We start from the raw sequence: 15,588 nt of genomic DNA on the forward strand, positions 1-15,588 counted from the left end.
AAACTTCACAAACTCGTCCATGAATCATGATCCCTTACTGAAACGGAGGTGGATACTTCGAGACGTGAGAGGACTCAGTTACACCTTCTAAAACTTGTATATGGAGATAACAACCAACGACACACACAGAGCTCCTCCTTTAAAGTGTGGCTCTTACGCATGAGGTGTAAATGATGAGTCTCTGTCTCTCAGCACGTCATAGGTAAATGTCTCCAAATAATACTTCAACAGCATCTGACTTTGTGTCAAACGTGCAACTGTAGCACCATGCTCATACATTTACTTTTAGGCAATTGCTTTCAAACATGACACATCCACATCAGTCCACCTCAAAGATGCCTTCATTTCTCCAGACACCATTCAACCTTTTACTCATGTGTTGCATTTTATAGTGGTGTGGGTGGGGTATTGCATCAGATAAATGTAGTATGAAGGAAGAAAAGAAAAGAGCGTGAGTTGAAGGAGAGGTACTGCCAAGCACACCTGTGCATCTGTGCAAGCAATTGACCAGTCTCTTTCAGCCGCAGGTGTTGTTGACTCAACATGTCTACAGAAGGTAAAAGCAAGCACGCCCGTGCTGGTTGATCCGTGTAGAACTCGCTCTCAGATATTGCAGAGAGGAGCTCATTAAATTCTCGTGAGAATCCATGTGCCACCGTTACGCCACGTGCGTCCACATAGTGAGCCGGGGGGTACACGTACACCTTAATCCGTCGATGCGTATTGTGGCCACAACGATACACGTCGAAACAGGTATGCATGCGGCAGGACATGTCTCCATGCTCGGGAGTCGGCGTTTCAAGCGCGAGCTGGACCCTTGGTAAATCTGCAACATGTCTTGGAGAGTGTGTGACATGAGGAGCATCCCCATCTTCCAATGCGGTTCCACGTGGCCAGAATTGCAGCAGGCCAGATGAAAGTAGGCCAAGTAGCAGTAGGGAGAAGAGAGCAGCGTAGCACAGCCGATGCCGGGTCTTCATCCGAGGAACAAGATTTACTCCACGGGCTGACTTTCCAGACGGTCCCATAATTTGAATGGGGTGGACTACACAGACACAGTGAAAAGAAAGATACAAAATGAACCGACACCTCTTTTTCAGTGTGACTCTCATGCATGAGGTTTAAATTATGATAAGAACAAATGGAATTGTGGTATAATGGTACATTATCGATATCAGTGTTCAATGTGCGTTCATGTTCAGTGGCACCACAAGTTGGGAGCTTTTTCCTCCTGTTAAATTATAGTGTATCCAACAGTTACAACTTCAATAGTTAACAAATGGTTAAATGTTTATCACGGCAGAATGTACTTGGAAGGAAATGCAAGCGTTCATCTATTTATTACTTCCTAGTATGGATCGGTTTACTAAGCACGCCTCACCACACGTCGCCGCAGAGGCACAGGCTTGTTTTAATCTACTATATAAGTGAGATAGATGTCTGTCTGTCTGTCTGTGTCGCCATTTTTCTCAGAGTTGGCTGAACGGATCTTCGTCAAACTTTCAGAGGTTCATCAGTGTGTGCCTGGGAGTGTTTTCGGCAAAAAAAAATATGTATTAAAAAAAGGAAGATCGTTAATTTGGAATTTTATTTTAAAATTCGCTCGATCGTGCCTAAGCTTTTAAAAATTAATGACAGTTATATACAAGAACACATTCGCATAAATAAATACAAAACAATCACCAAACATTTGAATACAAATAAATCGAACAATTCAGGAAGTGTACGAATTTGGTAGTACGGCTTCTACTTCTACTTCCTGATCGGCATCACACTTAACTCAGAAACATTATGAACGCCACATTCACCAGCATATATATGAACCCCCTTCCTCTCCTGCCCCCCCCCCCCCTCCCCTTACCCCCATCTCTCCCCCCATTCCCCCTCCCCTTCCCCCAACCTCCCTCCCTCCTCCCCGCCCCTCACCCTCACCCACTACTCCCCTGCCCCTCCCCTCTCCCCCGCCAGGTACTTCTGCTAGTTGAAGAAAATGACCTGACTGAGCTTGAGTTGCTGTGTTGTCATGATTTCCATCAATCATAATACAAACATTTCTCTTGTACAAATTTATTTGTAATATTGGTGATATTATTTATTTGTAATTTATCTGTAATCAAAAAAGGCAAGGGGAGAACGACAGGGCGGAAGGGGAGAACGACAGGGCGGAAGGGGAGCACGACAGAGGACAAGGGGAGAACGACAGAACACAAGGGGAGAACGACAGAGGACAAGGGGAGAACGACAGGGCGGGAGGGGAGAACGACAGGGCGGAAGGTGAGAACGACAGAGGACAAGGGGAGAACGACAGAGGACAAGGGGAGAACGACAGAGGACAAGGGGAGAACGACAGAGTCAGAGGACAAGGGGAGAACGACAGAGGACAAGGGGAGAACGACAGAGGACAAGGGGAGAACGACAGAACACAAGGGGAGAACGACCGAGGACAAGGGGAGAACGACAGAGGACAAGGGGAGAACGACAGAGGACAAGGGGAGAACGCCAGAAGACAAGGGGAGAACGACAGAGAACAAGGGGAGAACGACAGAACACAAGGGGAGAACGACAGAGAACAAGGGGAGAACGACAGAGAACAAGGGGAGAACGACAGAACACAAGGGGAGAACGACAGAACACAAGGGGAGAACGACAGAGGACAAGGGGAGAACGACAGAACACAAGGGGAGAACGACAGAGGACAAGGGGAGAACGAGAGAACACAAGGGGAGAACGACAGAACACAAGGGGAGAACGACAGAGGACAAGGGGAGAACGACAGAACACAAGGGGAGAACGACAGAGGACAAGGGGAGAACGACAGAACACAAGGGGAGAACGACAGAGGACAAGGGGAGAACGACAGAGGACAAGGGGAGAACGACAGAGGACAAGGGGAGAACGACAGAGGACAAGGGGAGAACGACAGAGGACAAGGGGAGAACGACAGAGGACAAGGGGAGAACGACAGAGGACAAGGGGAGAACGACAGAGGACAAGGGGAGAACGACAGAGGGAGGACAAGGGGAGAACGACAGAGGACAAGGGGAGAACGACAGAACACAAGGGGAGAACGACCGAGGACAAGGGGAGAACGACAGAGGACAAGGGGAGAACGACAGAAGACAAGGGGAGAACGACAGAGAACAAGGGGAGAACGACAGAACACAAGGGGAGAACGACAGAGAACAACAAGGGGAGAACGACAGAACACAAGGGGAGAACGACAGAACACAAGGGGAGAACGACAGAGGACAAGCGGAGAACGACAGAACACAAGGGGAGAACGACAGAACACAAGGGGAGAACGACAGAACACAAGGGGAGAACGACAGAACACAAGGGGAGAACGACAGAACACAAGGGGAGAACGACAGAGGACAAGGGGAGAACGACAGAACACAAGGGGAGAACGACAGAGGACAAGGGGAGAACGACAGAGGACAAGGGGAGAACGACAGAGGACAAGGGGAGAACGACAGAGGACAAGGGGAGAACGACAGAGGGAGGACAAGGGGAGAACGACAGAGGGAGGACAAGGGGAGAACGACAGAGGGAGGACAAGGGGAGAACGACAGAGGGAGGACAAGGGGAGAACGACAGAGGACAAGGGGAGGCCAAACACTCCGCCCTATTCTGTATTCACTATCCTCATACATATTAAATAGACGGCCCCAAACATGAGTTCCTTCAAGTGAGGACGATCTGCCCATTCTCAGACAAATGACCTAATAAACATCTCTCACCGATCACATGGACATTCCAGCTGCTTACTTAACGTTTCATTCGTCGTTCCATCTCCATCTTGTTGTCTATTTGTTTCACGTCTGCCTCGCGTGTACAGATCGGATCGCCCGTGTCCTTCCTCATTGACCAAATATACTTGGCTTGTGCATCGTTCAATGTCTGTGTTTGTTCTCTATTTTTCATCTAGATAATCAGAAATTTGCGAGGTTGTTGTCGGCAACGAAAAGCAGACCCGGAACTGAGCGTCATCCAGTCTCGCACTTTCACCCCGTTCACGGTGTACGGCGCGAATTCAGGGAAACAGATTCGTCACCGCAAGATCCATCTTCGCACATTCACCCATTCGCCTCCTTCACCGTGTGAGGTGCGAATTCAGGGAAACAGATTCGTCACCGCAAGATCCATCTTCGCACATTCACCCATTCGCCTCCTTCACCGTGTAAGGTGCGAATTCGGGGAAACAGATTCGTCTCCGCAAGATCCATCTTCGCACATTCACCCATTCGCCTCCTTCACCGTGTAAGGTGCGAATTCGGGGAAACAGATTCGTCACCGCAAGATCCATCTTCGCACATTCACCCATTCACCGTGTGAGGTGCGAATTTGGGGAAACAGATTCGTCACCGCAAGATCCATCTTCGCACATTCACCCATTCACCTCCTTCACCGTGTAAGGTGCGAATTCGGGGAAACAGATTCGTCTCCGCAAGATCCATCTTCGCACATTCACCCATTCACCTCCTTCACCGTGTAAGGTGCGAATTCGGGGAAACAGATTCGTCACCGCAAGATCCATCTTCGCACATTCACCCATTCACCGTGTGAGGTGCGAATTTGGGGAAACAGATTCGTCACCGCAAGATCCATCTTCGCACATTCACCCATTCACCTCCTTCACCGTGTAAGGTGCGAATTCGGGGAAACAGATTCGTCTCCGCAAGATCCATCTTCGCACATTCACCCATTCACCTCCTTCACCGAGGTGCGAATTCGGGGAAACAGATTCGTCACCGCAAGATCCATCTTCGCACATTCACCCATTCACCGTGTGAGGTGCGAATTTGGGGAAACAGATACGTCACCATTTCATCCACCGGCGGAATTGGGGGGGGGGGGGGGGGAGTTGAACAGGGGAGCAATTCGGGCCCCTCCTATATTTTTTTTCTGTCGTTTGCAAAAAAAAAATTTTTTTTTTTTTCAAGATCGAGGCTCATGAAAGAGCTAACATTAATCACACAAAAAGTCAAACCGACACATAAAACACAAAAAATAAGTGGAACGGTAGACAAGATGGGGAGAGAGAGAGATCTCGCGAGATCTTGGAGACGGTGGTCAGGGGTTTTCGACGGTCCACACGGTCTCCACGTTTTTCAAAGTTAAGTCTGTTCACAATTGTATTTTGTCGAAACTGTATTTATCGTTCGGTGTGTGAACTTATAGTGTCCCCCTTGGAAGTTTCTTGGTGTTTATCTTTCATATATTAATCGCTTGTTTGCCGCGTCGCGAGCAAGGCCTTGCAGCCTCAGGCTTCCCCCGTCGAAGGTTGTTCATTCCTTCGCTGTTTTGCTCGCTTTTTTGATTTCCCCTTCTCCACCAAGCTTCACCAAACATCTACTATTTGTCTAACGTTGTAACCCCCACACCCCCCCCCCCCCCCAAAAAACAAAACAAAAAAAAAACAACCAAAAAAACTTTTATTTCCCTTTCTCCTCGTGTGCTTTTGCCTCTGCCCACGTGCGCTGTCTCGCCCCGCCCCCATTTTCCCCTTGCCTTCCACCTTTTGCCCTGTTCAAGTGACTCGTGGTCGTCGCGCTAGGCTTCCTCCCCATTGGTATTTTTGTGAATATACGATTGTTCTTCACAGTTCTGTTTAAATATGTTTCAACTATCCCCTTCATTGTTTTATTCAGTGGTTTATTACAACACGCTGTTTTTCTTCTTATTTAAAAGGCTCCTTTCAATTTCCTCTTCATCTCATTCCATTTCAAAAAAATATTCAATCTCTTATGATTCCAAATCACTCCATGCTCTAAATTCTCATTCATTCCATCCCTCCTCCATCGTTCTTAAACGAATCGCTAACTTGAAAATCACAACAAACCCAATTTGTTATATATGTTCATCTTTCATTAATCATCCACTTTCTAAACTCCCACCTTGCCCCTCCCCTTCAAATCTCCCCCCCAACCAATCCCTCCCAAATTCTCCCTCCTCCCACCTCCTTCTCAAAGCTGCCTCCTCCCCACTTCCTCTCCCTCCTATGTCATACCCCCACCTCCCCCAACCTTCTACTTTCCTCTGCCCCCCCTCAAACAAACTCTCACTGTGCCTCATTCCATCACCATCAAACCTTTCGTCCTCCTCATCCTTCCCTTTCTTGTAACTCCTCTGTAATCTCTGACACACTATCAACTGCTCTTCCTACATCCCCCTCTCACCCTTCATCTGACCCTACCCCTCCCCTCCCCTGTCCTGCACCCGATGCTCCCCATCTCTCCTCACTAACGGTATGGACCTCAAACATCCGGGGCCTTCGCTCAAACCTGATTGATCTCTCCATTCAGGTTGCTTCTGAAAATCCAGACTTGATCTGCTTAACAGAAACTCTCCTCCTTCAAGATGTCTCTGATTCCTTAATATCTCTTCCTGGTTACTCCCTCCTCCGGTACGATAGACCTGATCCTCGTCCTGGTGGTGGGGTGGCTATCTTTATCAAAAACTCTCTTCCTCACTCTCCCTGCACTGCCCTCTCTCCACCCCACCCACAGGAGTACCTCTGGCTACGGCTTCCTCTCCGCTCCCACCTTTTGTTCATATGTGTTCTGTACCATCCTCCAAACAGTGATGACTCCATTTACATTTCTCTGTCGGACAACATGGACCAACTTCTATCAACTCATCCAAACTCTCTCTTCCTCATATGTGGTGACTTCAACTGTCATCATGCCAGCTGGCTGGGTGTGGGTTCATCTCTCACCAGCCATGGCACCTCAGCAAAGGACTTCTGCGACTCATTGGGACTGACACAATCTGTCAATTTCCCAACCCGGATCTCAGTCAATGGAGTATCTTCTCTTCTGGACTTGGTTATGACTAACTTCCCTGCAAATGTCTGCTGCTCTTCTTCTGCTCCAATCGGTTCTTCTGATCATGTGCTTGTTAAAGTGGACATCTCACTGGCCATTCTCAGAGAGCCTCCTCAGCGCCGACGAGTCTGGCATTTCACTCAGGCCGACTGGCACGGTCTGCAAGCAGCCATCAATCAACTGGACTGGTCTCCCATCTCTAATGCCTCTGACATCAATTCTTCCTGGGAATTCTTCCAAAGCAAACTGCTCTCTCTCATGCACAGATTTATCCCATCTCGTCTTCAGTTGTCTTACCCTTCCTCCCGTCCATGGTACACTGAATCTTGTGGTGAGGCAGTTGCCCTGAAACAACTTGCCTTTGCCTCTTGGAAGGCAAATCCAACTGAAGGCAATCTCAGTTCCTTCCACCAAGCTCGAAACAAGTGTGTTTCTACCCTCAGGAGTGCCAGGAAGCACTATCTCTCCACACTCAAGTTTGAACTCTCTTATCTGTCTCCCTCTTCCAAATCCTGGTGGCGTCTGGTCAAATCCGTTTCTGGTGTTTGTTCCCCCTCCATCCCCTCCCTTACCTCAAATGGCTACACAGTTGACACCGCACGTGACAAAGCCGAATGCCTCAACTCTGTGTTTGCCTCAAAATCTTGTGTCCCAAACCCATCTCTCTCTGTTCCCACCTTTCCCAGTCGAACCCAACTGCTCCTGGACTCTGTGTCCTTCTCTCCTGACAAGGTGGAGAAGTTTTTATCAAACCTCGACTCTGATTCTGCAACTGGCCCAGATGGCATCAGCCCTCGGGTCCTAAAATCCTGCTCTGCCGCTCTATCTCACCCTCTCTCTGTTCTTTTCACCCTCTCTTTTGCTCAAGGTCATCTGCCAGCATCTTGGAAATCAGCAAACATTACCGCTTTACACAAAAAAGGTGCAAAAACAGATCCTTGCAACTACAGACCAATCAGCCTGCTCCCAATTATCAGCAAAGTCATGGAATCCATCATTGCTTCAGATATCAAATCCTTCCTCTTCTCCAATGGCTTGATCTCTGATCATCAATTTGGATTCAGACCAGGTCATTCTACTCTGGACATGTTGCTTCTGCTGTCTCAACAATGGATGGAGGTCCTCAATGCCAAACAGGAAATCAGAGCTGTCTCACTTGACATATCACGTGCCTTCGATACAGTCTGGCACCCAGCTCTGCTCACCAAACTCACCTCCTATGGTATTCAGGGAAATCTCCACTCATGGCTTGCGGATTTCCTCTCTGGTCGTAGGCAACGTGTGGCCCTGAATGGATTTCTCTCATCTTCCCTTCCTGTTCTGGCTGGAGTTCCCCAAGGCAGTGTTCTGGGCCCTGTGCTATTTCTGGTCTTCATCAATGACCTCTCCGACTCTCTGGAAAATCCTCTCTATCTCTTTGCTGATGACTCCACTATCTGCCGCTCCATTCCTCATCCCTCAGATCGGCAGTCTGCAGCCTCCTCACTCTCTGCAGACCTGGACAAAATCACAGACTGGTCAAACAAGTGGAACATGTCTTTCAATCCTGACAAATCTCACACTCTTACAATGTCTCTCCGAAAGGACCGACTGGACAACCCTCCCATCTACTTTCTCAACAATCCTCTCCAAGAAGTTCTGTCGCTCAAGCTTTTGGGTCTCACTATCTGCCATGATCTTTCTTGGGAAAACCACATTTCCAAGCTGGCCTCCAAAGCCAGTCGCCGACTGGGCATCCTCCGTCGTGCGAAGTCCTTCCTTGGCACACCTGAGCTCCTCACCACATACAAGGCTTTCATCCGCAGCTCAATGGAATACTGTTCCCCCCTCTGGGCTGGTGCTCCTGCCTCACACCTTGCTCGGCTTCACGCTGTTGAGGCCAAAGCTTTCAGAATCATTGGAATCTCCTGCGATGTAGTCAACTCCGAGGGCCTTTCACTCACTCACCGCAGGCAGGTTGGTGGTCTTTCTGTCTTCTACCGACTCCTCTCTGGCCTTGCTCCCCCAGCTCTCTCTGTGCTCTGTCCCCCAAATATTCCTTCAGGTCGCACAAGATCTGCCTGCAACCCTCTTATGGTTAAACTGCCAAAGTCTAGGCTCTCTGCTCACCTTCACTCTTTCATTCCCCTTTTCTCCCGCCTCTGGAACAAACTCCCCCACTCCATTCAATCCCACTCCTCCCTCCAGGTCTTTAAAACAGCTGTTCACCACCATCTCTTATCTTCCCCCATCGAAAACCTTGATCTTTTCTACCCCCGGTAATTCACCCCAGAGTCCTTGCAGCGTTCATATGTTTTATTCCTCTCCCACTTCCCCCCAAGTCCTCCCGATGTCCCTGCTCTCAAATGTTGTGTTTGTGTCCTTCCCCCTCTCTCCCCATCTTGTCTGCCGCTCCCCTTGTTTTTTTGTGTTTTGTGTGTCGGTTTGTCTTTTTTGTGATTATTGTTAGCTCTTTCACGAGCCTCGATCTTGTATACAAAAAAAAAAAAAAAAAAAAACGAGGGGGAAGGACACAAACACTACATTTGAGAGCAGGGACATCGGGAGAAATGTGGGAGGGGGAGGGCTTGGGGGGAGGTGGGAGAGGTATAAAACGTATGAACACTGCAAGGACTTCCAGGAAAGAAGTTGAAATTTCAAAAAAAAATAAAAAGTGTGTCTGGGGTGAATTAGTGGGGGTAGAAAAAATCAAGGTTTTGGATGGGGGAAGATAAGAGATGGTGGTGAACAGCTGTTTTAAAGACCTGGAGGGCGGAGTGGGATTGAAGGGAGTGGAGGAGTTTGTTCCAGAGGCAGGAGAAAAGGGGAATGAAAGAGTGAAGGTGAGCAGAGAGCCTAGATTTTGGCAGTTTAACAATAAGAGGGTTGCAGGCAGATCTTGTGCGACCTGAAGGAATATTGGGGGGGACAGAGCACAGAGAGAGCTGGGGGAGCAAGGCCGGAGAGGAGTCGGTAGAAGACAGAAACACCACCAACCTGCCTCCGGTGAGTGAGTGAAAGGCCCTCGGAGTTAACTTCATCACAGGAGATTCCAATGATTCTGAAAGCTTTGGTTTCAACAGCCTGAAGCCGAGCTACGTGTGAGGGAGGAGCACCAGCCCAGAGGGGGGAACAGTATTCCATTGAGCTGCGGATGAAAGCCTTGTATGTGGTGAGGAGCTCAGGTGTGCCAAGGAAGGACTTCACACGACGGAGGATGCCCAGTCGGCGACTGGCTTTGGAGGCCAGCTTGGAAATGTGGTTTTCCCAAGAAAGATCATGGCAGATAGTGAGACCCAAAAGCTTGAGTGACAGAACTTCTTGGAGAGGATTATTCAGAAAGTGGATGGGAGGGTTGTCCAGTCGGTCCTTTCGGAGAGACATTGTGAGAGTGTGAGATTTGTCAGGATTGAAAGACATGTTCCACTTGTTTGACCAGTCTGTGATTGGGTCCAGGTCTGCAGAGAGTGAGGAGGCTGCAGACTGCCGATCTGAGGGATGAGGAATGGCGTGGCAGATAGTGGAGTCATCAGCAAAGAGATAGAGAGGATTTTCCAGAGAGTCGGAGAGATCATTGATGAAGACCAGAAATAGCACAGGGCCCAGAACACTACCTTGGGGAACTCCAGTCAGAACAGGAAGGGGAGATGAGGGAAATCCATTCAGGGCCAACGTTGCCTTTGACCAGAGAGGAAGTCCGCAGGCCATGAGTGGAGATTTCCATGGATACCATAGGAGGAGAGTTTGGTGAGCAGAGCTGGGTGCCAGACCGTATCGAAGGCATGTGATATGTCTAGTGAGATAGCTCTGATTTCCTGTTTGGCATTGAGGACCTCCATCCATTGTTGAGACAGCAGAAGCAACATGTCCAGAGTAGAATGACCTGGTCTGAATCCAAATTGATGATCAGAGATCAAGCCATTGGAGAAGAGGAAGGATTTGATATCCGAAGCAATGATGGATTCCATGACTTTGCTGATAATTGGAAGCAGGCTGATTGGTCTGTAGTTGCAAGAATCTGTTTTTGCACCTTTTTGTGTAAAGCTGTAATGTTTGCTGATTTCCAAGATGCTGACAGATGACCTTGAGCAAAAGAGAGGGTGAAGAGAACAGAGAGAGGGTGAGATAGAGTGGCAGAGCAGGATTTTAGGACCCGTGGGCTGATGCCGTCTGGTCCAGTTGCAGAATCAGAGTCGAGGTTTGACAAAAACTTCTCCACCTTGTCAGTAGAGAAGGACACAGAGTCCAGGAGCAGTTGGGTTCGACTGGGAAAGGTGGAACAGAGAGAGATGGGTTTGGGACACAAGATTTTGAGGCAAACACAGAGTTGAGGCATTCGGCTTTGTCACTTGCGGTGTCAACTGTGTAGCCATTTGAGGTAAGGGAGGGGATAAAGGGGGAACAAACACCAGAAACGGATTTGACCAGACGCCACCAGGATTTGGAGGAAGGAGACAGGTTTGAGAGTTCAATCTTGAGTGTGGAGTGATAGTGCTTCCTAGCACTCCTGAGGGTAGACACAGACTTGTTCCGAGCTTGGTGGAAGGAACTGAGATTGCCTTCAGTTGGATTCGCCTTCCAAGAGGCAAAGGCAAGTTTTTTCAGGGCAACTGCCTCACCACAAGATTCAGTGTACCATGGAAGGGAGGAAGGGTAAGACAACTGAAGACGAGATGGGATAAATCAGTGAATGAGAGAGAGCAGTTTGCTTTGGAAGAATTCCCAGGAAGAATTGATGTCGGAGGCAGTGGAGATGGGAGACCGGTCCAGGTGATTGATGGCTGCTTGCAGCCCGTGCCAGTCGGCCTGAGTGAAATGCCAGACTCGTCGGCGCTGAGGAGGCTCTCTGAGAATAGCCAGAGAGATGTCCACTTTAACAAGCACATGATCAGAAGAACCGATTGGAGCAGAAGAAGAGCAGCAGACATTTGCAGGGAAGTTAGTCATAATCAAGTCCAGAAGAGAAGATACTCCATTGACTGAGATCCGGGTCAGGAAATTGACAGATTGTGTCAGTCCCAATGAGTCACAGAAGTCCTTTGCTGAGGTGCCATGGCTGGTGAGAGAGGAACCCACACCCAGCCAGCTGGCATGACAGTTAAAGTCGCCACATATGAGGAAGAGAGAGTTTGGATGAGTTGATAGAAGTTGGTCCATGTTGTCCGACAGCGAAATGTAAATGGAGTCATCACCGTTTGGAGGACGGTACAGAACACATATGAACAAAAGGTGGGAGCGGAGAGGAAGCCGTAGCCAGAGGTACTCCTGGGGGTGGGGTGGAGAGAGGGCAGTGCAAGGAGAGTGAGGAAGAGAGTTTTTGATAAAGATAGCCACCCCACCACCAGGACGAGGCTCAGGTCTATCATACCGGAGGAGGGAGTAACCAGGAAGAGATATTAAGGAATCAGAGACATCTTGAAGGAGGAAAGTTTCTGTTAAGCAGATCAAGTCTGGATTGTCAGAAGCAACCTGAATGGAGAGATCCATCAGCTTTGAGCGAAGGCCCCGGATGTTTGAGATCCATACCGTTAATGAGGAGAGAGGGGGAGCATCGGGTGCAGGACAGGGGAGGGTAGGGGTTGGGTCAGATGAAGGATGAGAGGGGGAGGTAGGAAGAGCAGTTGATAGTGTGTCAGAGATTTTAGAAGAGTTACAAGAAAGGGAAGGATGAGGAGGACGAAAGGTTTGATGGTGATGGGATGAGGCACAGTGAGGGGTTGTTTGAGGGGGGGGCAGGGGAAAGTAGAAGGTTGGGGGAGGGGGAGGTATGAGATAGAAGGGAGACGAAGTGGGGAGGAGGCAGCTTCGAGAAGGAGGTGGGAGGAGGGAGAATTTGGGAGGGATGGTTGGGGGGGGGGAGATTTGAAGGGGAGGGGTTGGGGGGGAGTTTTGAATGGGAGGGGCAAGGGGGGAGTTTAGGAGGGGAAGGGCAAGGGGGGAGTTTAGGAGGGGAAGGGCAAGGGGGGAGATTTGGAGGGGAGGGGAAAGGGGGGAGATTTGGAGGGGAGGGGCAAGGGGGGAGTTTCGGAGTGGGGGGCAAGGGGGGAGTTTAGGAGTGGAGGGGCAAGGGGGGAGATTTGAAGGGGAGGGGCAAGGGGGGAGTTTAGAAAGTGGATGATTAATGAAAGATGAACATTTATAACAAATTGGGTTTGTTGTGATTTTCAAGTTCGCGATCCGTTTAAGAACGATGGAGGAGGGGTGGAATGAATGAGAATTTGGAGCATGTAGTGAGAAAGAATTATAAGAGATTGAATATTTTTTTGAAATGGAATGAGTTGAGGAGGAAATTGAAAGGAGCCTTTTAAATAGGAAGAAAAACAGCGTGTTGTAATATACGACTGAATAAAACATTCCAGGGGAAAGTTTAAACATATTTAAACAGAACCGTGAAGAACAATCTTATATTCACAAAAATACCAATGGGGAGAGGGAGCCTATAGGGATGACCACGAGTCACTTGAACAGGGAAAAAGGTGCAAGGCAAGGGGATAATGGGGGTGGGGCGGGGCAGCGCACATGGACAGGGGCAAAAGCACACGATGGGACAAAAGCACACGAGGAGAAAGGGAAATAAAAGTTGTTTTTTTTTGTTTGTTTGTTTTGGGGGGGGGTGGGGGTTATAACGTTAGACAAAGAGTAGATGTTCGGTGAAGTTTGGGGAAGAAGGGAAAATCAAAAAACCTAGCAAAACAGCGAAGGAAGGAAAAACTTCGACGGGGGAAGCCTGAGGCTGCAAGGCCTCACACGCGGCAAACAGAAACGATTAATTTATGAAAGACTAACACCGAGAAACTTCCAAGGGACACACTATAGGTTCACACACCGAATGATAAATACAGTTTCGACAAAATACAATTGTGAACAGACAACTTTGAAAACGTGGAGACCGTGTGGAGCTTCGAAAATCCGTGACGTCGTCTCCAGATCTCGCGAGATCTCCAATTAAGATTTTAAAACATCCCGTATTTAAACGTGAGTAACAAAGCGAATCGGAACCCAGGTGTGTGGATTTGTTCCCCTAGCCACGGCAGATAACGTGATGTGATTGGCTTCTTTTTTTTTGTATACAAGATCGAGGCTCGTGTAAGAGCTAACATTAATGACAAAAACAAAACAAAAAAAAAAAACGGACACATAAGACGAAATAAAGGGAGCGGGAGACAAGATGGGGAGAGAGAGGGAAGCACACAAGTACAACATTTGAGAGCAGGGACATGGGGAGATCTGTGGGAGGGAGAGGGCTTGGGGGTAGGAGGCACGGGAAGGGGGGGGGGCGAGGTATAAAACACATGGACACTCCTAGGACTTCCAGGAAAGAAGTCGGGATTTCAAAAAAACAAACAAAGTGGATCTTGGGTGAATTAACGGGGGTAGAAAAGTTCAAGGTTTTGGATGGGGGAAGACAAGAGATGGTGGTGAACAGGTGTTTTAAAGACCTGGAGGGAGGAGTGGGATTGAAGAGAGTGAGGGAGTTTGTTCCAGAGGCGGGAGAAAAAAGGAATGAAGGAGTGAAGGTGAGCAGAGAGTCTTGATTTTGGCAGTTTAGCCATAAGAGGGTTGCAGGCAGATATTGTGCGAAATGTGGGAATATTTGGGGGACAGAGCACAGACAGAGCTGGGGGAGCAAGGCCGGAGAGGAGGCTGTAGAAGACAGAAAGACCACCAACCTGCCTGCGGTGATTAAGTGAAAGGCCCTTGGCCCTCGGAGATAGCTTCATCGCGGGAGATTCCAATGATTCTGAACGCTTTGGTTTCAACAGCGTGAAGACGAGCTCGGTGTGAGGCAGGAGCACCGGCCCATAGGGGCGAACAGTATTCCATTTGGCTGCGGATGAAAGCTGCATACCTTTTCAAATTCGATAAACAACTTTGGATCAAAGAGAGCATGATGAAGAGGCAACAAATGCACATGAAACACCCGCGACTGTATAAGCCAACCTCAACAAAACAGGTGGAATCAGCAGGTGCACAATTGTGTTTTGGATGCCGTAACTGCATAGTTAGAGAAACCATTCTCAAAATAATCAATGGAAATTGCTGAAGCTTGTGACAGTGTGTGAAGATGTCACAAAAATGTCAATCATCCACATCCACTCTTGTGAATGTGTGTGAAGATGTCACACAAATGTCATTCATCCACATCCACTCTTGTGACTCAGTGTGAAGATGTCACACAAATGTCATTCATCCACATCCACTCTTGTGACTGAGTGTTAAGATGTCACAAAAATGTCATTCATCCACATCCACTCTTGTGACTGAGTGTGAAGATGTCACAAAAATGTCATTCATCCACATCCACTCTTGTGACTCAGTGTGAAGATGTTCCAAAAATGTCATTCATCCACATCCACTCTTGTGACTCAGTGTGAAGATGTCACAAAAATGTCATTCATCCACATCCACTCTTGTGACTCAGTGTGAAGATGTCACAAAAATGTCATTCATCCACATCCACTCTTGTGACTCAATTTGAACATGTTCCAAAAATGTCATTCATCCACATCCACTCTTGTGACTGAGTGTTAAGATGTTACAAAAATGTCATTCACCCACATCCACTCTTGTGACTCAGTGTGAAGATGTCACACAAATGTCATTCATCCACATCCACTCTTGTGACTGTGTGTGAAGTTGTCACAAAAATGTCATTCATCCACATCCGCTCTTGTGACTCAGTGTGAAGATGTCACAAAAATGTCATTCATCCACATCCACTCTTGTGACTCAGTGTGAAGATGTCACAAAGATGTCATTAATCCACATCTGCTCTTGTGAC

The 15,588-nt window shown here is 48.4% G+C and overlaps 1 protein-coding gene across 4 annotated transcripts in view; it reads right to left on the minus strand.

The window, feature by feature from the left end:
* Window positions 1-4,195, minus strand: part of EXT2 (exostosin glycosyltransferase 2) — a 300,617-nt gene extending 296,422 nt beyond the window's left edge. For 2 of the 4 annotated variants that reach the window (XM_068123894.2, XM_068123892.2), the window contains exons 1-2: window positions 3,741-4,094; window positions 484-1,045 (exon numbers count right to left, since the gene is read on the minus strand). In XM_068123894.2, the coding sequence (XP_067979995.1) occupies window positions 484-1,028 (545 nt within the window). In that variant the 5' untranslated portion in view covers window positions 1,029-1,045; window positions 3,741-4,094. Of the gene's footprint in view, window positions 1-483; window positions 1,046-3,740 lie in introns of all 4 variants that reach the window. The other 2 variants (XM_068123895.2, XM_068123893.2) reach the window with 2 other exon arrangements.
* Window positions 4,196-15,588: the final 11,393 nt, after the last annotated feature.

The sequence above is a fragment of the Myxine glutinosa genome, chromosome 8 (assembly GCF_964187855.1).
Source record: "Myxine glutinosa chromosome 8, kmMyxGlut1.1, whole genome shotgun sequence".
Classification (NCBI taxonomy): domain Eukaryota; kingdom Metazoa; phylum Chordata; class Myxini; order Myxiniformes; family Myxinidae; genus Myxine; species Myxine glutinosa.